The sequence below is a fragment of the Myotis yumanensis genome, unplaced genomic scaffold (assembly GCF_028538775.1).
Source record: "Myotis yumanensis isolate MYYU_CA2020_CCGP unplaced genomic scaffold, mMyoYum1.0.hap1 SCAF_1, whole genome shotgun sequence".
Lineage (NCBI taxonomy): Eukaryota > Metazoa > Chordata > Mammalia > Chiroptera > Vespertilionidae > Myotis > Myotis yumanensis.
Window position 1 is genome coordinate 108,929,503 of NW_027223752.1, and position 25,621 is coordinate 108,955,123.

Sequence of the window (25,621 nt, forward strand, 5' to 3'; positions counted from 1 at the left end):
TATTTTGTAGGAAGTATAATAACATTATCAGAAAGCACTATATATTTAACAGCCTAACCGGTTTGGCTCAGTGGATAGAGCGTCGGCCTGCAGACTGAAGGGTCCCAGGTTCGATTCCGGTCAAGGGCATGTACCTTGGCTGCGGGCACATCCCCAGTACGGGGTGTGCAGGAGGCAGCTGATCAATGTTTCTCTCTCACCGATGTTTCTAACTCTCTATCCCTCTCCCTCCTTTCTGTAAAAAATCAATAAAATTTATTTTTAAAAAAAAATAAAATAAAATAAAAGTACTATATCTCATTTTCTTACACAAAAATAGCATTTTGTCCAAGCCAATTAAGTATATTATTTAAATTGTAATATCGAAATCTTCCTGTAATTAGACTATGTTTTGGAACCTTTCCCCTCTATTAAAAACCATCTTACCGGTATATAGTTCAATATACTACTAAGGGATTGCAAGAAATAGATAAGTAATAATAGGTTAAAAGGAAGCAAAAAATTTCTAAGTAATAAAAACATCTTTTGATAATTTTTCTATATGCTTCTAGATATCCAGATACTCATAAAAACCCACAGAATTACTGATATTGTATAGATACTAAACAATTAGATTTAAAACATGTGACATGTAGTTTCAATTTTAAGAGAAAGCCGATAGCTATAAAAAATAAAACTTAACTCAGAAAAAATACAGGTTGCAGGCCCTTCCCATTGCTAAAAATAAAAAATAAAAAATAGTCTTTGTGATGTGGAAACAGTAGAGCAATTATGTGATGAAAGAGAGACTCAAAAATCAAATAAGGAGCTTTAGAAAGAAAGAAGGTTACACAGGGACAAATTCAGGGAGAGGAAGAGGTCTGGGAAAGAAGGACAGATAATTTTTTTTTTTTTTTTTTTGGACTTAGAGGCAAAGATTCAAGTCCCAGCTGAGATTCTTACTAAATAAAACAATCTACAAATACAAACTAAAAATAATATTCTAGTTGACCCTTGAACAACATGGGTTTAAACTACACAGACCCACTTATACACAGATATTTTTTTCAATAAATAAGTACAGTACTATAAATGTGTTTTCAATTCCTTATGATTTTCCCAATAACATTTTATTTTGTCTAGCTTACTTTATTGTAAGAATACAGTATATAATGCATATAATGTTAAATATGTGTTAATCATCTGTTTATCCTATTGGTAAGGCTCTGAACAACAGCAGAATACCAGTAGGTGAGTTTATGGGGAATCAAAAGTTATATTCATTGGTTATAAAATGTACATAGACAGTAGGATGGTGAGGGCATGTGCTGAGGGGTGGGAGAGGTCAATGGGGAAAAAGAAGACATATGTAATACTTCAAACAATAAGAAATTTAAATTAAAAAAGAAGTTATACTCAGATTTGACTGCGTTGTTCAATGATCAATTCTACACAATTTATATACCAAGGACAAGTGGTCCCTTTTATAAACAACACCTTAAATATAATTTGTACTCAAACCTTTCCTTTTATTTAGCCTCTTCTATCAATGTCTGTTTAAAATATACTGTCATGTGAATGAGAAAAAAAGAATAAGAGCTTAAGATTTAAGTAATCTAGGTACAAAATGTAGGCATGAAAAAAAATCAAGAAATGTTTAGGACAGTTAAATATGGAGAGTTCAAATGACCGAGTGATTCCTCTTCTGACAATTTATCCAAAGAAACCCAAAACACTGATTTGAAAGAATATATGCACCCCTATGTACATTGCAGCATTATTTAAGAGCCAAGAATTGGAAATAGCCCCCAAAACCCATCAGTATAAGAGTGTATAAAAAATACCTGTGGTACATTTACACAATGGAATACTACTCTGATGTAAAAAGGAAGAAAATGTTATCCTTTGTGACAGCATTGATGAACCTAGAGAGCATTATGCTAAGTGAAATAAGCCAGTCAGTGAAAGACAAGTACCATGTGATTTCACTCATATGTGGCATTTAATGAACAAACTAAATTGCCAAGAAAAATAGAAACAGAATCAAAGAGAGCAAGCAGACAGCGCTAGTAAGAGGGAGGAGCGGGGAGAGGGATTGAAAAAAAAAAAATAAGAGAGAACTCATGGACATGGACAACAGTGTGGTGATTGCAGGGGTGAAGGGGGATGGATGGGTAGAGGTGGTAGAGGGCATATAGGGGATAAAAGATCATGGAAAAATAAAATTAAATTTAAAAATGTATGAAAATACAGGAAAAGGGGTAATATGCCAGGTAAAAATGTTAACATTAGAATTTGGATACTATTTAATACCTGCTGCTAAGAATACAGAGTATGTTTTCTGAAAAAAACACTAAGAAAAAATGGCTAATAAAGTATACTTTTACTCACTATTTATCCCCTTTATTTCCATATGCACAAACATTTACATAAACAGAAATTCTGTATATTTATGGAAGTCAAAGACATTTCCAAAGACCAATGAACGGAAACTCATAAGGCATAGAAAGGAAAATTTGAAAACTGTTTTCTTTTTCTTCTGACATTTTATTTTTATGTCTCAATTTATTTTCCATGCTGCCATTTAAAAACTTCCTGTTCCTCTCATTAAAATATACCATTTCATTTACTTCAACTGTCTCTGTTCTGATTACAAAGTAGATAGCATTTCTATATTGCCAGACATAAATGTAAAGCTATCTAGAATATAACCTCATAGGCATTGTACTTATATAATATTAAAATGTTGTGGTACCTCATAAAACAAATGCCTGGGTTACTAAAACTTGAGTACACTAAACAAAAAAGGTATTTCTTATCAAATAACATGGGACAATGTAAAAGTAAAGCATAAATACATTGTTTCGTGATGCATACTTCTGCTAAAATATGTTTCATATTTTATAAAAATATTTAAAAAAAATAACTTCCAAGAGTTATGGAACTTCTGACTTGGAAGCCTCTCACCTCTACCAGGCGGTCTCCTGCCTTCAGTCTCCCATCTTGGATGGCAGCCCCCCTGGGGAGGATGTTTTTCACATAAATGGGAGCTGAGCCACCTATTGTTACATCTCTGGAAGTGATGCTGAATCCCAAACCTTCTGTACCTAAATATATAACACAAAATGAAAGGAAATAAAATGAGATGTGTCAAAGTTTACAAGTATATTATACATTTAAAATAATTGTTATTATTCTCTATACCAACTTAACATTTTATAACTTTCACAGTGGCCTACATGCCTTCTAGTATTTTAAAAGTTGCAAAAGATTTTTCAAAATATACTAAATTCTGAAAGGTTTAAATGCTTCACATATCAAAATTCATTATTTTGAGAAAAAATTGGAATCTATCTAAAGACTGACTAAAGATAATATACATATATAGAAATATGGTTGCTAAAAGTTATTAAATTGGTCTAAACCTTTGATTATGAAAATAAACTTAATTTCTTTATAATACAAAACAAAACTTCTGTTAAAATACACAGTACCTCCAATAGCAAATATTATTGTGGAATAATGGTATCTAGATTTGACAAGTAGGAAGTGGAGAGGAAGAGAAATGTTCAGGGAGATAAAAAAAAAAAAAATAAAGACAACTATTTCGAGATACAGATAACAGAATCTCCCCAAACTATAATTAGTCACAGCAATTTGCCAACAGAATGAAACCCATTATAATTGCCTAGTTCTCTTCTAACTCACCTAAATCTGACCATGTACATTTGAAAAAAACAACCAATAAGGCAAAAATACCCAGTAAAGAATGATCACAGATCATAGATGGCAGGTCTGAAAATCAACATCATATTTAAAGGTGCTAAACTTAATGAGGCATTTAAAAATTACTATGCTGGTTTGTATAATTGAAATTCACAGTCACTTGGCAGCTTTCTTGACAGGCACTCTTATAAGCTCAATACAGTGTAGAAGGTGGTTATATGTCACCAGAACCAACATGCAATAGGCCAGAATAAGCCTAGAAAAAAATGTGAAGATAAAAATTTTTTAATGAATCCAAGAACTTTTGTAATATTTTAATAATGATTAATTTCTACTAGAAGTTTTTAAAAAGTTACTTAAGATATTAGGTTGCATTTCAGTTATAATGATATTCGAACACATACTTGCTCATTTCAGAATGAATAAAGAGATGTGTAAAGGCGAAAAATTTATAACATTCATTCATTTGATTCAGTACTCAGTATAAAACTATGAGGGGACATTCCCAAATCTCATAGTCCCGGATTGCAATAAATGTGACTCTTTAATTCGACTTCTTGAGGCGTCCTTCTGTGATTCGAGGGGTACATTACAACATTTGGAGGCCCCAGCGAGATGCAGCCCCTTAGGGGTGCTGTTTCGGATGCAAAGGGAGGCAAAACCTCCCCTGAGCCGTTCGTGGAGACTGAGGAATCTCTAGGGGGTGCGCACCCTGAGAAGTTCCAGGGCCCCAGAGAACTCCCTTTGGATCCAGCGAACGGGCAGGGGACATTCACCCGTCCCTAAAAAATTTTCATTGGAGTCACCTGAAAAACCTCTAGAGGTAAGCTCTGGAATTCTGGGACCGGTCACTGGTGGTGGATTGTAAGAAGGGCTGGACTCGGCCTAACTTCTCCTTCCTTGGTACCCCTGAGACGTCAGAGGGTACTTCTGGCCTTGGTTTTCTTGGTTTTTGGTTTTGGATTTGTTTGTTTGTTTGTGAGCCTTTTTGGTTTTGGTTTTGGATTTGTTTGTAAGCCTTTTTGGCTTTGTTTGTGAGTCTTTTTGGTTTTATTTGTTAGCCTTTTTGGTTCTGGTTATTGTTTGTGAGTCCAATGTGTTCAGTCTATCGATTTTGTCATTTCGCCGAAATCCTCTTGGAGGACATTGAATGGTTCTTTCCTTCCTCTTTAACTTTTGGGGGATTGTGTGAATGGATTACTGATCTAGGTTATCAAGGATCTCTGTTCAGGGACTTGTCCTGTATCTGGAGGAATGGCTTCTAGACGGTATTCACCATCTCTGGGACTTCCAGGAGGGAAGTCAAAACTCGGACTGGCTAAGGGTTCGAATCTGGCCTATCTTTTAAAAAAGGTAGAAGAGAAGCGTTCCTAGGCAGTTTTCTACTGCCTCTGTTCAGGGACTTGTTCTGTATCTCGGCACAATTGAAACTGATTTGTTGGTATTTTGTGGTATAAATGTGGCATGTGCCTGTGTAAAAGTGTTTTTGTTTGTTTCTGTTTTGTTTTGTTTCCTTTGAAAAAAACAACCTTCTAAACATCTCCTGAGTTTCCGTGGTGATTCAAAGTTTTTAATGGGAAATGTTATCTGTCTTTATTGTTTAAATATGTGTCTTTGTTGTTTAACATTGCTTAGCTAGTGAAATTTCTGTTTGTGTCTCCTAGAAAATATAAATGTATTGCTAATCTGAGGAATGTTAACTATTTACATGTCACCTAAAAATTAAGGCTAAGAGTTCTAACTAACTGGAAAGCATGGCTTTGGTGTGATGGGAGGAAAGAGAAATGTTGAAAGAAAGTTAAATGCATGATAGGCCAGTAAGCTGGGACAAGTAAAATAGGTAAACTGAGCAGAAATCCTATCTTCCCTAAACAAAGGTTAAATAGATCATGTCAATCTGATTAGTGTCATTTGCTGTCCATACCCAAGGACAAATGAAGTTAGAAAATAAGCCTTGTTTTGATTAGTTCTTTTATTCAGGTATTTTTTAAGGAGGCAACCCGGTCCCTCCCTGCAACATGGGTAATAGCTCCTCCTCAAACTCAAACTCGACTGTCTTAGAATATATGTTAAGGAATTTTAAAATTGCTCAAACCTTGCCGCCTTGGGTCCGGTTCTGCGTGTGTAAGAAGGGACAGAGTAAGGTTTAGTAGCAGAAGTGAAGAAGCTGGCAAGGCCATCCAAACCACCCAGCCGCTATTGGCCAGAGCCGCCTGAGGCAGACCTTCTCGGACTGGCAACAGCTGACTCTGACTAGGACAGGCTGGGCTCTTTCCAACTGGGCCTCCATGAGCTGATGGTCGAAATGAAAATCGGGGGCCAGACTGTGAACTTTATGGTTGATACAGGGGCAGAGCACTCGGTAGTTACTCAGAAGGTAGCTCCCCTCTCAGGACAGGAAGTCACCATTATTGGAGCTACCGGGACCACAGCTGCAGACTGTTCTGCTGTCCCAGCTGATGTCAGTTAGGCGCCACCAGGTGGTTCATGAATTCTTGTATTTGCCAGTTGACCTGGTCCCTCTAATGGGCAGAGACCTTTTAGCCAAAATGGAAGCAGAAACCACTTTTGCCCCAGATGGCTCAGCACAGCCCTGCCAGGTGAAGAGACCTCCCCAATGATCCTGCCCTTAGCAGTGCCGAGGGAGGAAGAATGGAGACTTTATACCCGCCAGCCAAAGGCCCCCACATCTGTTCCTGTCAGGCCCCCATCAGGGGACTTGGGCAGTGTTCCTGTTATCTGCTCAAGATCCCAAGACTGTAAAAGTACTTGTTCACTGAAAGGGTGTAAGTGTGGATGTTTATTTAATGTTTGTATGTCTACTTAGGTATAATTATTTTCATGTAAGTGTGGAAGTCTGTGAAAAAACATGTTTGATTTAAGGCTGAATGCTCTGACCAATAGCAAAAAGCCTTTTCCCAAGGGCGCTTGCTCTCTGTCAGAGGTGGAATCGGCCCGCCTAACTAGTAAAAATTTCTGTCTGTTTGTGTACTAGGGACTTTGATTTGCTCTGTGATATTTCTGTGTTGGGTTGAGATTTTAGAATTCTGGGGTAGATTTAAAAGGTATTTGTGGCTTTTCTAGTCTGACTGGGGCATTCAGGGGTGGGGCTCACAGTTCCTCAGGGCAAAGATTTTATGGGCCCTTCTCCCTGTCTGTCCTGAATTAAATAATACAGGCCAGTGTCATTTGGCCTACTGGTTAAAGGAAGACAATGGGCCCTGGAATCTGTAAAGGTGGGTGGGAATGAAGCTGGTCAAATGTACTGAAAGGGTTCGGTACCTGTTGCTGCTGGCAGAGGAGGGGCTGAAATCCCCTTCCAGTGCACCCCCTTGGGAGAGGCCTGACTGCTGCTCTGTCACAGGGGACGGGTACGATGGCAGGGGCCTGGTACCCAACCCACTGTCACAGGAGCGCTTTGTAACATGTAAGGCGTATTTCCCCTGGCCAGCTAATTGCTGCTGGCCCCCACCATGCCACCATGGCTGGCTGGAGGCAAGCGCTTTTTCCCAGTGGGAACAGAAAGAAAAGCTCCTTTCCCCCGTGGTGGGAGCACCTCCACTGGTCACCTGGGGACCTGCGCAGACTCCCTGCCTCCACCTATCAGGCTCCCAACTCCCGCACCCTCTGCTCACTGGGGTTGTAATTGCCTCTCATCCCCTGAGGGGTTATTGTGATTAGGCACGAGGAGGGAAATTTCCCTGTGCCTCCTTGTGCCTCCCTGTGCCCCAGTAAGATCCAAGGCCTTCTTGGACACTTTTCACCGTATTCTGTTGGGGGTTTGGGGTGGGGGGCGAGGGCTTAAAAGGCAGCAGTTAGAAAAAGAAACTCCAAAAATTAGAAGGATTTGAAGGAATGAATCTGTCACAGCTAATAGAGGTAGCCCAGAAAGTCTTTAACAATAGGGACACCATGGAGGAGAAATAGGACTAAAGGAAAGAAAAGGCCGGCAGCAAACTAGGAAGGCATTAGTATGCCTATTGTAGGAAGTATGGGCACTGGAAGAGAGAATATCCTGGGAGGTTAACAAAGGAAATCGGAAGGCTGAAGGGAAAACTCAGACTCTGAAGGATTTACACTCAGGGAAGGGGACGAATAGGGCCAGGACTCCTTTTCCTTGAACCCCTTAGAGCCCAGAATGATAATTTTTTAATTTCCTGGTGTATTCTCGAGCAGCCTATTCAGTCTTGACAGAGCCAATGGGACCCGTAACATCTAAGAAGACATCAGTCCAGGGAGCCACCGGATAAACTGCCTTTTTCCTTGGACATCAAAGAGGACTGTGGACCTTGGAAAGAACACGGTAACACATTCGTTTCTGGTCATGCCAGTTTGCCCATACCCCTTTCTTGGATGTGATCTCTTACAGAAACTACAAGCCACCATATCCTTTGAGAGGGATGGAGCACACTTCACTGTGGATCCAAGGAACCCAGGCCCGGACCCATTCTCCCCTGGCCGCATTCTTCTAACCTGTCTTCTCTCAGATGAATATCTCTTGCAGGAAAGGGCCAATGTGACTCTGCTTACTTGGGGAAATTACGACGTCTCTTTCCCATGGTTTGGGCAGAAAACAACCCCCCTGGGGTTAGCAAGTCATCAAGCTCCTGTAGTAGTCCAATTGCAAGCCACCACCACTCCAGCTCTGGTAAGGCAATACCCCCTGAGTTTAGAAGCAAAGAATGGAATTGCTATCTTTGCATTCGAGTGGAATGACCCAGAGGGTGGATTCTCAGGTCAATTAACCTGGACTAGACAGCCTCAAGGTTTCAAAAACTCTCCCACCCTTTTTGATGAAGCCTTGAGCTTGGACCTACTTGCCTTTGGACAGGGGCATCCAGAATGTGCCCTGCTCCAGTATGTAGATGATCTTCTGCTGGCAGCAGATACTGAGGAAAATTGCTGACAAGCCACTGAGGGCCTGTTAGGCACCTTACAAGCATTAGGCTACTGGGTGTCAGCCAAGAAGGCACAGTTGTGCTCCTCTGATGTCACATACCTGGGGTACAACATTAGCAAAGGCAGACGGACCCTGTCCCTCAGTTGAATAGAGGCAATCTTAAGGATCCCCATGCCTACAACCAAGAAGCAGGTTCAGGAATTCTTGGAGGCAGTTGGATATTGCCGCCTGTGGATACCGGGGTTCGAGGAGATTGCTGAACTTCTGTGCTCAAGCACTGGGGAGACGCAGCCGTTAAACTGGACCGAAGTGGAGCAACTGGCCTTTGAGGAGCTAAAGAAGGCTCTCATCTCAGCACCTGCCCTATCCTTGCCAGAAGTCAGGAAGCCCTTCCACCTCTACCTGAGTGAGGTAAGGGGCATTGCCAAAGGGGTTCTCTCCCAGACTCTAGGTCCCTGGAAGAGACCTGTGGCCTATCTGTCTAAGAGAGTAGACCCTGTGGCTGCAGGGTGGCCAGCGTGCCTTCGGGCAGTGGCCACCACAGCATTGCTGGTAAAGGAGGCAGATAAGCTGACTTTGGGCCAGGAACTAGCCCTGACAACACCCCATGCTGTGGAAGCCCTCCTTCGAGATGCTCTGAAGAGATGGATGTCAAACACCAGGGAGACCCAGTACCAAGTTCTTCTCCTGGACCAGCCCCGCATCTGATTCCATAAGACATTGGCCATCAACCCTGCCAGCCTGCTCCCAGATGATGATCCAGAGGAGCCATCCACGACTGCATAGAGGTAACAGACACAGCTCGCCCAGACTTGACAGATGTCCTGCTATCATCACCAGACAAGGTACTGTTATGTACAAGATGGGAGCAGTTATGTTCAGGATGAAATCTGGTATGCAGTAGGAGGTAGTAGTCACCCTAAACTGCTCAAGGAAACCGAGTTGCAGACCAAGCTGCCAAGGAAGCTGCCCAAAAACCAGTGGGGCCTTTACAAGAAAAGGTATTGGCAGAACAGAAGCAAGCTACCAGAGGACCAAATGGTTGGTGGACTCTACCAGATGGCAGACTGTTGGTCCCAGAGGCTCTAGGTCAGACTTTAGTTGCCCAGTTACACCAGGCTACCCACATAGGTGTCACCAAGACTTCTGAACTTTTGTGAGGCAGGTCACAGGTAAATGCTAAGCAAGGAAAGAGGGTCCCCCTAGGAATTCAGGCCTGGGGGAACTCCCCAGGAGAGCATTGGGAGGTGGATTTCACAGAGATTAAGCCACCGGCATCAGGGTATGAGTACCTGCTAGTTTTTATACTCTTTTTCGGGATGGGTTTAAGCCTATGCCACTAGGACAGAAACTGCCTATACCTAGATTTGGGCTATCAGCAGTTATAGGGTCAGATAACAGCCCCGCCTTGTAGTCAAGGTATCTCAAAGTACAGCTAAGGTCTTAGGCTTAAATTGGAAACTCCATTGTGCATACCGGCAACAAATTCAGGGCAGGTAAGAACAGGACTCTAAAAGGATCCTAACTAAATTTATCCCAGAAACCGGTGAAAACTGGACCAACCTCCTGCCCTTTTGCCTACTTACAGGCCAGGTGTACCCCCAACCGGGAGGGGTTCTCTCCTTTTGAAACCATGTTTGGTAAACCTCCCCCTATCCTACCCAAAGTTAGGGGAGGAATTAAAAGCTAAAAGTCATAACCATTCCTTGCTCAAGTCCTTGCAGGCTCTGCAGTATACCCAGAGAGCCACCCATAAGCTTGTTCGAGTCGCCCTGCCAGTGCCCACCTCGGACCCTGTACATTCTTTCCAGCCTGGGGACTCGGTGTGGGTAAAGAAGTTCACAACCCAAGGACTCACCCCAACTTGGAAAGGACTATACACTGTCTCCCTGTTGACGGCATCCAGACCTGGCTACACCACTCCCAGCTCCTGCTCCAGGAAACAGCCTTGATCCCGACAGCCAGCGGCCTCACCCATGAGATCCCTAGCCTGGGCTCCACGCAGGCCAGGAGGAGGCTCAACACCCGCAGGAGGGGAACTGGACTTCAGTGAGGACAGTACTGATGGGGACCGTGGCACTAGGGCACTTGGTAACTGTAAGAACATCTTATTCTAGCCAGTGAGAAAGTCCATGGCCAAGTGGGGCTAGATCTGCTAGGGGACAGGAGAGCAGGAACAGAATAGAGAATGCCCCTAAAAGAAGTGGGGTGAGTAAATCAAAATTAAATGTGCCAAGCTGGCAGTTTAGAAAAATTAATTCAGTCAAACTACTTGTAGTTAGGGGGCAGTACAATCCCCTAACTAATGAAGATGAGTCCATGATTTCACTCATGTACATAAAACCAGTGGGGAATGAAGTATGGTACCTATTTGCTTTGTTTAACAATGGACAGGTTACTTTGATTTTCTAAATTGTATAAGTCATCCCATTCGATTGAATGCCTTATTGATTGAATGACTTTGTGATCTTACTGGTTATTGAAGCACATTCTTCTGTACCTGGGAAACAGGACAGCACAATTACCCTAAATTGTTTTAGTGGCCACAGGTGGTGCGTTCCAGTTGACTCAGTGGTCCTAAGACCAGGACAGTGCAATTACTCTAAATTGCCTCGATGGCTCTAGATAATGTGTTTCTATCAACTCAGTGATCCGGAGACCCAGAACTATAATTTAGATAACATGCCTAAGTTTAATCCAGGTTACCCAAAGGCTCTAGATAATGTATTTCTGTCAATTCAGTGATCCCGAGACCCGAAACTGTAATTAACATGCTTAATTCTGCTTCTGTAATCTGCTTTTTTGAGAGCCAGGTGCCTCATTCCAAACCCTGAGATGTAATCAATACCTGTGTGATTTTTTGCCTATATAATCCTGGAACTGTGACCAAATGACTACTATGAGATTTGGGAATGTCCCCTCATAGTCCCGGATTGCAATAAATGTGACTCTTTAATTCGACTTCTTGAGGCGTCCTTCTGTGATTCGCGGGGTACATTACAACATTTACAACACTTTTGCAATATTAATTTATATGAATTATAAAGGCTGACTGAACCTTAATACTACTAAAATATTAGCAATAACCTCTAAATCTGTAAGCTAAAGTTTCAAGCAATGACCTTTAAAAGAAAGATAAATCAATTTTCATTTAGCAAAGCCAACAAAATATTTTGCACTGACTGAAACAGATTACTGATCTTCCCTTCTGACTTTATTAAAAAGCTAATTTCTACAAAAGAGCGGGGTATTTGAGAATGCCAAAATGGCAATAAATATTAAGAAATCATAATTATGGAAGCAAGTACATAGGGGCTACTCTATTTTATGATATTATATGGCATAGTTCCAAAATTATGACAAAGAATTTTAATGAAGGCTTCTTTTTTTAAGTACTTAAAACTGATCTCGGTTTATGAAGAGCTTCTGTCAAAGCATGTCAGGTCACTTAGAAGTGAATTTAAAGTTTAACACTGACATACCCTAAGTCTTTTATGTACTTCTTTATAATTTTAAATGTGCCCTAGGTGGTTTGTCCCAGTGGATAGAGTGTCCCACTATGGACCAAAGGTTCCCGGGTTCAATTCTGGTAAAGGACACTTACTTGGTTTGCGAGCTCCTCCCCAGCAAGGGCCCTGGTCAGGGCACGTGCAGGAGGCAACCAATCAATGTGTTTCTCTCACATAGATATTTCTCTCTGTCTTTCCCTGTCTCTTGCACTCTCTATAAAAATCAATGGAAAATATCTTCCAGGGAGGATTAAAAAATAAATTAATTAAAATGTTAAATGTAACATAATTGGTAAAAAAACATCTATTAACTACAATGAAAGCTTGTTCAACTCTCATGAAATAATTTTTTAAATAGATGTATTTAGTATTAATCAAAGACAATCAGCATTCTTCACTGTTATTCACAGTAAATATTTGTATGTATTGGCATACAAATGTAAAATATTTGTAAGTATTGGCAGGAACCCACAGGTAGTTTCAACATTTTATCATGGATTCTCACAGCAAATTAAAATCATGGTAGATCTATAAAGCTCTATAATATTTAGATTACTCAAGATCAGCAAAATATTTAAAAGAAAATCATTGTTTCTATTTTTCTTATGTTGATTGAGCACATTCTTTGTGAACTAGCTTGTATAAAATGTAATCATAGCTTTTAAAATGCTATTAAAATAAAAGTTTCTTTATTCAAAAAATGATTTTATCTAAAAAGTTCATATATCATGAATTGCTAAAATATAAGAATTGTATCAAAAACTGTAATTAACTAAATAAATATGCCTGTATCAGTGTAAAAAGGTAAAGATATTTGTGAACTAATAGCTATATGACAATGACCAGGTAAACTGTTTATCCTTTGTTGAGAGATCCCAAGCAGAACTTTATCTTTTTTACAACTCTATTTGTGTTTCTTTTTTTTTCATAATACATTTTATTGATTTTTTACAGAGAGGAAGGGAGAGGGATAGAGAGTTAGAAACATCAATGAGAGAGAAACATTGATCAGCTGCCTCTTGCACACCCCCTACTGGGGATGTGCCTGCAACCAAGGTACATTCCTTTGACCGGAATCGAACCTGGGACCCTTCAGTCTGCAGGCCGACGCTCTATCCACTGAGCCAAACCGGTTAGGGCTGTTTCTTGATGTTTTTGCTTAAAAATTAGGGCCTGTCATTTTAGTAGAGCAACAGGAAGAAAGAGGATCTGCCAGTTCTCATTTAGGAATTAACAGAGCTTAAAGGGGTTTATGCTGATATGATTCTGTGTTTGTAATGGGTTTCAAAAGTGGAGTAAAGCTGTCAGTTCCTAATCATGTCAACTAAGTAGTTGGAGCTTAAAAGTCAATAACCAGAAATAAGGAATCTGTGGTTCACATAAACCTCAATGAAAGAACATGACTTAGAAAGTAATGAGGAATCTCAGAGCTTACAAGTTTGTAAACCTTACCCCACATAGAAAGAAAAATTGTCTACATGTCAAGATATGGAATGTTCTAGTAGGAAACTAATGCCATCAACAGGCAGGTGATGTGAGGTAATCGCTGAACTTTCTCTTGGGTTCATTTCCATCTAACTACAGGAATTGGTTGGGCTCATAAAAAGAAAAATATCTATATAAATAAAAGGCTAATATGCAAAGTGTCCCCTCGAGGGTTTGACCAGGAGTTCAATCACTCGCTATGTTGACCAGCAGGGGGCAGTCCAGAATGACGGAAGTCCCCAGCTGACAACCAGCCGCTGGCAGCCGGGGAAGGGAGGCTCTGGCCAGCAGCCGGAAGGCCCCAATTGGCCCTGATTGCTAGCCAGGCCTAGGGACCCTACCCGTACACGATTTTCATGCACCGGGCCTCTAGTTCTTACAATAACACCATTTTGAAAGACAATTTAAAAATATATCAAAATGATCAGCTAAAATTGATCACTGATAGCAAAAGTATATCTCAATGCCTGGAGAGGACAGCAATTGGTAATCAGAAATTCTAGCATATGCTTTAAGTCATGGATCCTGTACACAAGGATCCATAGTCTATAGGACAGGGATACTTAAAGAAATAAGTTGATATAAGGTATATGTAATAAAGAATTAGCAAGGCCCATTATAATCCTCCTGTCTCCTTAAGAAACAGAAGCAGTATAATATCCCGGAAAATTGGACTAGTTTCTCTTCATTCTACCGCAAGCCATTAAAACAGTGTCAGAGGAATCAATCACTTCCAATAACCAAAATGGTAGCATTGAAATGGGAGGACCTTTCTAAAGTCCTCATCAAGTGGGATAATCAAAACAGTCAAATCCTCACTACTGTTTTGGGTTTGAATGTAAAGTCCTGAAATCATTTTCCTTCATTGTTAAAAATTTTACTGCAATAGTAACTGCTATCTTCATATGAAACTTATTTTTTAAAACCTTATTCTCTGATCATTTCAATTTTTATATAGCCAAATTCATCTGAAAAGAATAAAAATACATTGTAAATACTTTTTAACAAATCATTACATTACTTCTTTCACATAATGGAATAAAACATAGGGTGTTTTGGGTTAGTCGGTTTAGTTTTAGAAGAAATTCCATCAAACAAAAACAAGGTTTGTACCTTTCTTAAGCTGGATATTCAGCCTCTTGCCTATTTTTTTGGTGTTATAACCACTGCTTACACTTGTTCCAAATACACCTTGTGGTGCTGGGGCTGGAGCTGCCGGTGGCTTTCCAGAGGGCTGTGTACTCTGAGGTAGTCGTGGGTGCGAGTCCATCTGTTCGGCCTGGTGGGTCAGTCTGGGTACTCTCTGTGGTGCCTGAAGCCCTGCACTGTTCACACTCCTATTATCAATATACTGGCTATCAGGGCTGAAGCAGCCTGAATAGTCATTGTTCTTCTCACTTTGGGAGAGTTGTTCATACTGCTCTTTATTTGCTGCAGGAACCACATGGAACCAAATGATGGGTGTACGCATGGCCTGTCGAAACATATGCTGTGCTCTGGGTTTGAGAATGAATGGAAAATTAGCAAATTAAGACTTGCAGACTAGAAGATATTAAGAGCTTAATTAAGTATACAAATTAAGCAACAAGGAATGATACACTTTGTTGAGACTGAAAACCGAAATTCTGATATCCCATTTATCAATCATGTTTGCAAACTCTGATAGAAGCATAACTGTTTCTCCAAACTTAAATTTCTCATTCTCTAAATAAAAAGGAGAAAATTATCATAACTACAGATAAAATACTGTGCTCTAAACTATAAATCATTAAATAATAGTTTAAAGTACAATGGAGGTATTATAATTTCAATATTAATAGAAATTAAATACAACCTCCTCTCTACAACCTCCAATACCACTTTTAAAAAATTATAGCACATCTGGTATTGCTCAGTGGTTGTGGGTGGACCTATGAACCAGGAAGTCATAGTTCGATTCCCAGTCAGGGCATACGCTCAGGTTGCAGGTTCAATTCCCAGTGTGGGGCACGAAGGAGGCAGTCAATCAATGATTCTCACTCATCACTAATCTTTCTTTCTTTCTTCCTTTCTTTTCTCTTCTTTCCTCTCCTTTCCTTTTCTTTTCTTTTCTCCTTTTCTTTTCCTTCCTTCCTTCCTTCCTTCCTTCCTTCCTTCCTTCCTTCCTTCCTCTCTCTCTCTCTCTTTCTCTCTCTCTCCCCCATTCTCTCTAAAATCAATAAAAATATATTTTAAAAAAACACAGAAAAAAATTTATAAATGATTTCCTTACAGGGAACCATTCGAGGTTTTAAAGAAATATACTTAGAAATATACTTACAAAACAATAGAAAGCACATTATGTATCAGCAAAATTAATTCAAGTCTGTGTGTACAAAAATCCTAAGAACAATACAGCCTCAATGACTCAGAATGTTAGGAGTCACAGGCCCAGTGCTACTCCATGACCAGTCCGGGAATTGCACTGCCTCATACTGATTGCCCAGTCCTTATTTCTGCTCACTCTTGCCTTATTTTATAAAAACTGAACAACTTTATTTTTGTATTTGAAAAAAGGAAACATGAATCAGGATAAAGAAAATCTGGACAAACCATTCACTGTGGTTCAAAGAGCTTTGCTTATTTGTCCTGAGGAACATTATATGAGACAAAGTTGGAAATGTGAGTTACAGTATAAAACAAACTGGTATCCTGGTAAATTTTCCAAAAGGTGAGAGTAGCAAAACTGTAAAGCCTAAATTGGGGCCATAATATTTTAAGAAGCACTCTACCAGTCAGAGGGCATTTTACATTTTTTAAATATATTTTTATTGATTTCAGAGATGAAGGGAGAGGAAGAGAGAGATAGAAACATCAATGATAAGAGAGAATCACCAATTGGCTGCCTCCTACATGCCCCCCACTGGGGAACAAGCTCACAACCCAGGCATGTGCCCTTGACCTGAATCAAGCCTGGGACCCTTCAGTCTGCAGGCCAATACTCTATCCACTGAGCCAAACTGCCAGGGCCAGAGGACATTTTAAAATACAGTCTGATGGTAGTGATTAGCTCCAATTTAATTAAATGTTTAAAAGCAACATAAACCAGAAAATACTACTCTCTAGTATAAAGACAGAGATCCCAGATTTGGTGTGGAAAGCATTTTGATGACTGCACTCCATCATGCCTAAAACATGGAAGCACAGCAGTGTCTCCAGCACACACTTACTGTTCAAATCTTCTGTTTCGAAGGTCGCCATCATTAATCCTGACAATGCAATCATTCTCATGAAAAAGGTTTTCTTGTTCAGCTTTACCACCTTTCTCCAATCGTTTTACTAATAACCCCAGGGTTCTGGAACATTAAGAATGCAAATCATTACACACGTAATATTTGACCATGTACAATGTCCCACTGCTTTAATTCTGGTATTATATTTATAGAGACTTCCTAATAAAGGGGCATATTAAATTGCTATTTTAAAACAACACCGCAGAAAAAGTAAAACAGTGTAAATGATGTGTAAAAAAGGAATAATTTCAAAAAATATAACAAAACATTTCTGTTTTGTTAGTATTGTGTTTCTGGAACAAACTATATACCAATACTTCTGTCTATGCTTAAAAATGCTTCAAACAGAGCTAGCCTGATGGCTCAGTGGATAAGGCAGTGTGGATCATGGATGAGCATGCATTTGTGCATAGGTTTGTCAGTTTTCTGTTTTCCGCCAGCTGGTACACTGCTAATGGCAACCTCCATCATACCATGAAAGTAAAGGTAGGGAGGAAAGACTACCCGAGCACATTGTATATTTGAGAAGCAAAATAGGAAAGAATTAAAAATAGAAGACATTCCATCCTGGCATCTGAATTTGATCTGACCTAATATTCTGAATTTTAAAACTTGTTAAATCTCCCTAAAGTAACTTGTTGCCATTATTCCCATTTGAAGAAAACCAGTAACAGGTTCAAATAATGACACACACTCATCTCTTCAATGTATACTCAAACTTCAGGTTGAAAGAAAAGCCTGAATAAACTTTTAGAGACCAATCTGAAGGGAAAACAGTAAAAATTACTGGTGTACATGGCCTAGAACAGTAACTATTTGACTGACAAGGAAGGACAGTATTCACTCCCCAGAGCAAACAGCAGAATTTTATAGGATCACAGAATAAGGTGATGTAATTTTTACTTAGTTCTAATGCTGCGACTTACTTGATGGTTAGCATAAATTCTATATCACAATCATGTTAAAATTTTTATGAACTTATTTTTGGCCTGCCCAAGTTTGTGTTTTCTTTCATAATCACAACATTTAGAGAAAAAATGCCCATACTGATAATACAATTTAGAATCCTGCATAAATTAAAGTTGAAGACACCATCATTCCCAATAGCATATATATATATATAAAGTTGAAGACACCATCATTCCCAATAGCATATATATATAAAGTTGAAGACACCATCATTCCCAATAGCTTATATATATATATATATATATATATAACATAAATATATATTTTTTTCCAATAGCATACAATTTGTAGTACCCTACATATCTTTCCAGTAGACCTATTCCCAAATAGTTTCTTCTTTTACAGTAAGTGCTGTTATCTCTTCTGTGGCCATTCATCTTACTCCTCTGTTATTGGTACTGATAGACACACTTTCTCTCTATAAGCTCCTAGAAGATGGAGAAGATGGGATTCAATAATATAAGCTCAAGCACTTAGCTAGTAGTAAATGATAAGTGACAATGGAATGAATGGGTGACTGAGTGTAGCTGAGGCAAACAAGTCTCATATTTCTAATTAGCTTTTTGCAAAATAAAATACAAGTGAAATGAAACGGAAACTCAGATCCTTTCTTTCTTTCATGAAGGTATCATTTATACCAAATATATAATTGAACTGAAATAAATTAAATTGCAGCAAAGGCCCTTTTTCAATTATTTTGCCATTTAATCTTGTTTCTTTCATGAACATTTACAGTCATCATTTAACTTCATTCTAATTTTTATTATTAAATATAGTAAAGAAGCAATGTGTTTTACTAGGCCAAGTGTACCAACTAGCAAGAATAACAAGAGGAGATAACATTTAAATTGCCTATTGTAATTTTACCATTTGAGGATTAGCATCTACTAGTGCAAGAGTCTAAAAATCTAGTGAGTGATGTAAGTAATTTTTAGTTGCTTACTACCATATATTGGAAATAAATCAATATAAAAATTCCATGAGCTCAAGGTAAGAATAAAGTATACTGGTATAGCTGCATGAGCAACTTAACAGTCTTAGTCTGTATTTGGAAGAAAAGAGATTTCATAATATGCCACACCAATGATGAAGTTATTGTTAAAATATCATCATACCCACAGTCTACCTCCCTATGCTTCTCTATTGTTTAAGTTGTTTCTATGTCCAATGGAACAGTATTCTAGAAGAGGAATCAAGTTAAGATATCTCTATGATTCTGTTGAATGGGACAAAATAATTTGAGAAATCATATTAAATCTCAGTTACTGATAATAGTGGAACAAGTAAAAGACATTTAGCTACTTTACCATCAAAGGAAAAGGTGACTCAATCATACACAAGCTGCTTCTACAGACTGAGACTACTTGAAAAAAAAAATACAGCACTGGCAAGGGGGCTCACTTTGTTGAAGTGTTGTCCCATAAGGTTGCAGGGTCCATTCCTAGTCAGGACATAAACCCAGGATGCAGGTTCGATCCCAGGACAGGGAACATGCAGGAGGCAACTGACTGATGTTTCTCTCACATCAATGTTTATCCCTCTCACTCTCTCTCCCTTCCTTTCTCCCTAAATATCAATAAAAACATATCCTCAGCTGAGGATTAAAAAACAAAACAAAACAGAAAACAAAACAAAACATGGTTTCTGCAGTAAAAATACATGCTACCAAGAGTCGCTCAATTAGTTAATTGGTGAAATCATAATTACAGCATTTCTTCAGCCTAAACTGAGTAATAATGTTTTCATATATTCTAAAATAGTTTGTGTATTTTAAAAGATTCCACAGAATATTTTTAGAAAAAAAAATATAGACTACGTTTAACAGAAATTACGTAGCAGTTAACTAACACTGATAATTTATGTTTATAAATTTATCTCTAATAGTATTAATTCAGTATTTATGACAGTTTAAAATAATATAACTTGAAAATCTATAATTTAACTCTATAGGTAGCATCAATATTTTTCAGATGAACATGTCTATGGATTTATATTCATTTAAATAATTATTTTTCTTTTAAAATTTACTTTTTCTTTCTGGGAATCACTCTAGATGATAATCTAAAGTAAAAAGGCATGGCATTCTTCATTTACGGCCAAATGCATCAATAATCCTAACAGAAATTTAAAAAAACAGAAAACAAAAACTACAAATAATAAATAAACTACCACACTTACATAAAATATAACTGAGGTTTACTAAATGAGGCTTTAAAATTCAACTTTGTTAAAATAGTCACAAAATATCAGAATTCTATTTCTCAGCAGATAAGAGATAAGAGAAAGGATGGGTGGGGGTAGTCAGCAGAGGAAGATTTTCACTCTGAGTGACATGGCAAGTAATCAGGGAATGAAAGAACAGACTGAATTAAGAAGTTAGTAGCCTGCTGATTTCTAAGTACTTGACCACACTATTAGAATCATTCTCTCAAAAAGAATGGATTCACTTAAAAGTAAAGTAGCACAATCTGCAAAAATTATCTCATTAGCTTCACCAGGTGAAAATGGTTACAAAACAATGGGAATGAACTATGAAAAAAACTTCACAAGAAAATTAAACTGATAACATAACAGCTAGACTGAGAATGAAAAGTACCCTCTGAAGGGAAATCAACAGGAAGTAATAACAGATGCTTCCATCTTCCTGAAAATTTGTGTGTGTAAGCAGGTATATTTCTATTCCTCCCACATTCAATCTAAAGGTATCTCAAGTAGTATATATAATTAAAAACAATTAAAGTATATATTTTGCAAATTCAACCAGGAACTAGAACTTGACCTGAAGTAATAAAGAATTGACTACCTCTGGTATTGTGGTCCCTGTAACACTTTTAGTAAAGAAAATAACTGAAGGTAATAAACTTCAAAACATTTTGGCATCTCAATATGCTGGAACAGAGAATAGTTTTTCACCTTGGAAATTACCAAGATTCCTCATTAGGAACAACCATTTCCATAAGAAGAAACCACTTTGCAAAAAAAATAAGAGACAGAGAGGGAAATAAGGAACTGGTCAAACTTTGTTTGGGGGAAATAGTCCAAGAACAGAAACAACCACCCAGATGGAAAGAAGACTCAGTGTACTGGTTACTGGAACAGCAGAATTATGAAGATGTGGCCACAGGGTTCCAGGGTATGTGATACAAAACCTCCTTGACCTCCCATATGAATCTAATGTAAACCCAACATGGCACATGCTTTTTGAGCAAATAAATATTTTTTCTTATAGATCTGAAACATCCAGAAAAACACCTCTTCTACTGTTTCTTATACCTTTTTCAAAATTGTGTGTATGTGTGTGTGTTGGGGAGGGGGGGAGAAGAGACCGAGGGGGGAAAATACTACATCCACTGTGTGTGTGTGTGTGTGTGTGTGTGTGTCAGGGGGAATACTATATCCAAAAATCTCACTTCTGAATAAATTTCTTTTAAAAAATGCAAATGAAATAGGAATTTTTTAGGGGTGAAATACACAGGTTTAGGGTTAGGGTTAGGTCTATATTTAAAAAATAAAGAAGGAGGGCCTCACATGTCCTATGTGAGGTTTGACCTTTGAGCTCAGAGTTGCTATACTGACCAAGTCAAAGGGGAATAGTGGCCAATCAGAGGGGATATTGAGGCACAAAAAACTGCATGCAGCCTTTATAAACCGGGAAAAAAGAAACTCAGTGTGACTCTTTCCCCGTCCCCACGTGGGAGTCTGTGCTGTGAGATTCATTCTCCCTCCCCACATGGGAGTCTGTACTTCTTCAATAAATTTCCACCTTTGCTATACCATCTTCTATTTGAGGTTTCATTCTTTGACTCTGATGGACAAAGAATCTGGGGAAGCCATCCTGCCCGGGGGAACACCTAGTGTTCCAGTCCAAAAATCCCCTATCATAATGGTGCAACACTCTTCACGTTGAACTGTGAGTATACCCACAGATTCTGTCCCTTTTTTGTCCCTTGTATGATCTTGAGGCTGATGGATGCCCGCCAGCCACTTAAACTTGGCTGTCATCTAAAAAGTGGGCATTTCTCTCTCTCTCTTTCACTGCTCCTTTCTGGGTATATTCTCCAGGGCCAAAACCATAGCAGGCATGAGTCAGTCAAGTAAAAGCCATTAGGGTGACTGCTACTAAAAGAAAAAAATCTCCCTTGTCAGGATAAACTGGTGCCAGGTCGGGTTAGCATTAGGCTGCCACCAGTCTGAAGACAAAACCCGGCCATCGGTTGAATGAGTGAATGGGTCCCTTCCAAAGAGGCAAATTCCTCCCCTGGGTTGAGAAATCTCGAATGTCTTTAAGTGAGTAAAGGACCTCGCAGGGGCGCTGGGAGAAAGGTCTCTATGGAGGGAAGGCAGCCTCATAGAGACAACACCTGTAATTAAACTCTGACCCGACCAGGGGATGCATACAAGGGTTGGTCACCCAGCATCCTGGGTCCTCGCAGTTGTCTTAGACACCAGGAGAGAAACTCAGACACGTTTCCAAAAACATCATGTTTCTGACCCACTACATATGTCCACTCCTCTGGCCCAGATCCCAAGCAGGTTTTATTGAAGAATCATCTGCCTTTTTCTTCTGCTCTCTATCTCAGTCAGGTCAAATAGCATCTAGCCAAGACCACCGCCTCCGCAGTCCAGATCCCACTAAGCTTAACTCCTCAGTCTCCATTTGTGCAGGCCTCTCTAGTAAGGGTCCTAAGGGAAAACTTTTAGGCGAGAGTTAACACAAGCAGGGGCAGCCAACTGTTTCCACTCCTGGCATATAAGTATGGTCCTAGATCTTCCCACCAGGCATAAAAGGAGTTAATCACAGCCCTTAACCACTTCTGCCACCACCCTTGTAGAAGTTTTAGCCTTTCAGAGAATTCAGCATTATAGCCAGACACAGCTGTTAAGGTAGCCCATTAATTACTAGGTCACGTGTCTCTTGCCTTTATTGTGATCCTGTAAAATGGGCACCCACTCTTGGGAGTGTTATTAAAAGTCTCATTTTCACCATGTTTTTGTTTCCTGGTCCGTCATTAGAAATTTGAATAGGTAAGCCATTTCTCACAATTTGGGGATGCGTCCGAGACTTCTGTACACGTGAAGAGGGAAAGGCTGGTTTAAGGGGAGGCCCACACCACCCAATTTTGGATGGCCTCTTGGCCTAAGCCCCATTTCTTCACAGATGCTACAGAAAAGGCCCAAGACTGTCTTTGGAAGATGGAGAAAATGACACAAGGGGGATATACACGAGGCAAGCCACATGCATGGGCCAAAATGGTAAATTGGACTAAGTGTCATTTTGGTGGTTAAGTATCCTTGGAGGTCGGGTACATGTGACTGGGAAATGTCTGGGGCATAAAGTGAATGCGGAGTTCTGATTTTCGGTTCTGTTCTCCCACAAGGGAAATGGTCAGAGAGAGACAAAGCAAATCTCGGAGTTTGCACGAAAGGTCAGAAAAGACCTGCTGAGGATGGAAAACAGAAATTCTAGACCTAGGGAATGCATTCCCCAAAACAGTCCATTGGGAGAATGCTGAGGTTCTGGGGAGGGTCAGTCCCCAAACCAGGGACAGGAGACATCGCTCTGCTTCGGTACTTTTTTTTTTTAACACGTTAAGCGCCCTGTCAGTCACCAGTGACTGACACTGTACTTTCCGTCCGGACGACAAAACAGGCTGGGTGCTTAATGTGCTAATGAAAGGCATTCTCAGGTGTGGGTTGTGCACACTTGTAAATCTTGTGTATAAGAGTGTCTCTGTTGATATTTTGTGTCTTTGTTGTTTGGATCAATCTGTTTAAAGAGGGGGCATGCCCCACTTTGCTGGGGGTCCAGCTGCTTGTGGACAGGCTGAACACATGGCAGGGATTTCAGGAACTTTAAGGCATCAGTGGCCAGGAATTCAGGGTTTGAATTCTGAGAGACTTTTTGTCTGTGTGTCTGTAATGTAACTTTGGTTACTGATGTTTTTTGCTAGTTTCATTTGCTTTTCACCGTTTTATGAACATAAGAAACCTTCTGTTTCTGTGCTGTGTGGGCTTTGTGCCCTCCAGAACCAAAGGTCATTTTGCTGTGCTGGGTTAAGATTTTAAGATTCAAAGGCTAATTTGAAAGTATAAAATTTGTGAAGGTTGCGTATGTGATAAGGTTGAAAAGAAATGTGTTAACCCAGGGAAGTTTAAACAATGGCCTGACCACTAGCTAAAGTTGTAGCCTGCCTGTAGCTAACAAACCATTATCTCCCACACCTGAGGCAAAACAGGTGGAGGAAGAGGAAAAAGGGGCAGTTTTAACCTGAAAAGCAGCTTTTAGGTTTCAAAGCCGCAGAATGAGAGGCAACACTTGTAAAACGCACACAGGCGCTCTGGAGGGGCCAGGGTGGGGAAATCTTCAAAGCCCTGCCAGAATCATGCCCAGTATGCAGTCAGTACACAGCATCAGTAGTGCCAGAACAGGGTGGTTCGTGCCTGCCTGTGACGTCCCAAACCACGCAGGTCGGCCAAAGCAGAACTGAGGTTGGCTATGTGGTGGTCACAGCTTGGTCGCTTCTGTGCTCTTGGGGACATAGTGGCAAGGGAATAGGCGGGCAATAGGGGTGTCCTCCCAGCCTTTCTACGCAAAGGATAACAGTCCAAAAACATATTGTATGTGTCTGTGCTTCTGTGGCATTACTAGAATATAACAATTTATTAGCCAGATTGAAAAGGGCTAATTCCGCCTTAACTGGTTTGGCTCAGTGGATGGAGTGTTGGCCTGTGGACTGAAGGGTCCCAGGTTCGATTCCAGTCAAGGGCATATACCTTGGTTGCAGGCACATCCATGTTTCTAACTCTCTATCCCTCTCCCCTCCTCTCTGTAAGAAAAAAATCAATAAAATATATTTTAATAAAATAAAATGTTAATTTAAATGTTTAAAAAAAGAAAAAGAAAAGGGTTGATTCTGTGGTCCGGACCAAATCTTTAATGTTAAAACCAGTTTAAGCTTTGGTAATCTTCAAATTGAGTATACTTTGGCAGCACTTCCGAGTGTAAGCTCTCAAGAATTTAACTGAGAGACAGCTTTGTGACACCCCGAGGGCTCTGGGGTGGCTCAAAGATCTATACGCTCTTCCTAAAAAGAAGTATTTTTTAACTAAATTAGACCGATTCAGTATCATTGAAATTGCACAAGGAAGCTCTGTCAAATAAAAACTAACAACAGTATCTATTCAGACACATATACTTTGTTTTCAATGTTTGATACACCTCCTGAAATAAGCCATGTGCCACGTTATTTTTTATATACAAACTAGAGGCCCGGTGCACGAAATTCGTGCACAGGGAAGGAGGGGTCCCTCAGCCTGATCTGCAACCTCTCCAATCTGGGAGCCCTCAGGGGATGTCCTACTGATGGCTTAGACCTGCTCCCCATGGTCCTCTGCTCTCTGCGGACCTGCCTGCTTGACGCCACCGTAGGCCCTGGTGTCTGCTCTCTGTAGGGGACTGCCTGTCCTTCGCCGCTGGGGTCAGGGGCAAGCAGTGCCCTGCTGTCTTCTCTCTGGCTCGCCACCGCAGGGGCAAGCAGGGGCAAGCAGGGCCCTGGTGTCTGCTCTCTGTGGGGGCCCTGCAAGGGACTGCTTGCCCCTCGCTGCCACAGACAGTGGCAAGCAGGGCCCTGCTGTCTGCTCACTCGCTGCAGGGGACGTTCCCGCCCAGTTCCTGGCCGCTTGGGTGTGCGCCAGTTTGGAGTGCCTGGGTCCTGGGGATGTTCCCACCCCAAGCCTGGCCGCTTGGCACCTGCAAGCGTAGGCCCGGCATTCCGGACTTCGGCCACTCAGGGCCTATGCAC

The 25,621-nt window shown here is 40.2% G+C and overlaps 1 protein-coding gene across 23 annotated transcripts in view; it reads right to left on the reverse strand.

The window, feature by feature from the left end:
- PARD3 (par-3 family cell polarity regulator) overlaps positions 1-25,621 on the reverse strand; it is a 798,768-nt gene that overhangs the window by 348,753 nt on the left and 424,394 nt on the right. For all 23 annotated transcript variants that reach the window (XM_070429321.1, XM_070429362.1, XM_070429354.1 and 20 more), the window contains 3 exons: positions 16,788-16,913; positions 14,713-15,095; positions 2,947-3,086 (listed from right to left, as the gene is read on the reverse strand). In XM_070429321.1, the coding sequence (XP_070285422.1) occupies positions 2,947-3,086; positions 14,713-15,095; positions 16,788-16,913 (649 nt within the window). The remainder of the gene's footprint in view (positions 1-2,946; positions 3,087-14,712; positions 15,096-16,787; positions 16,914-25,621) is intronic.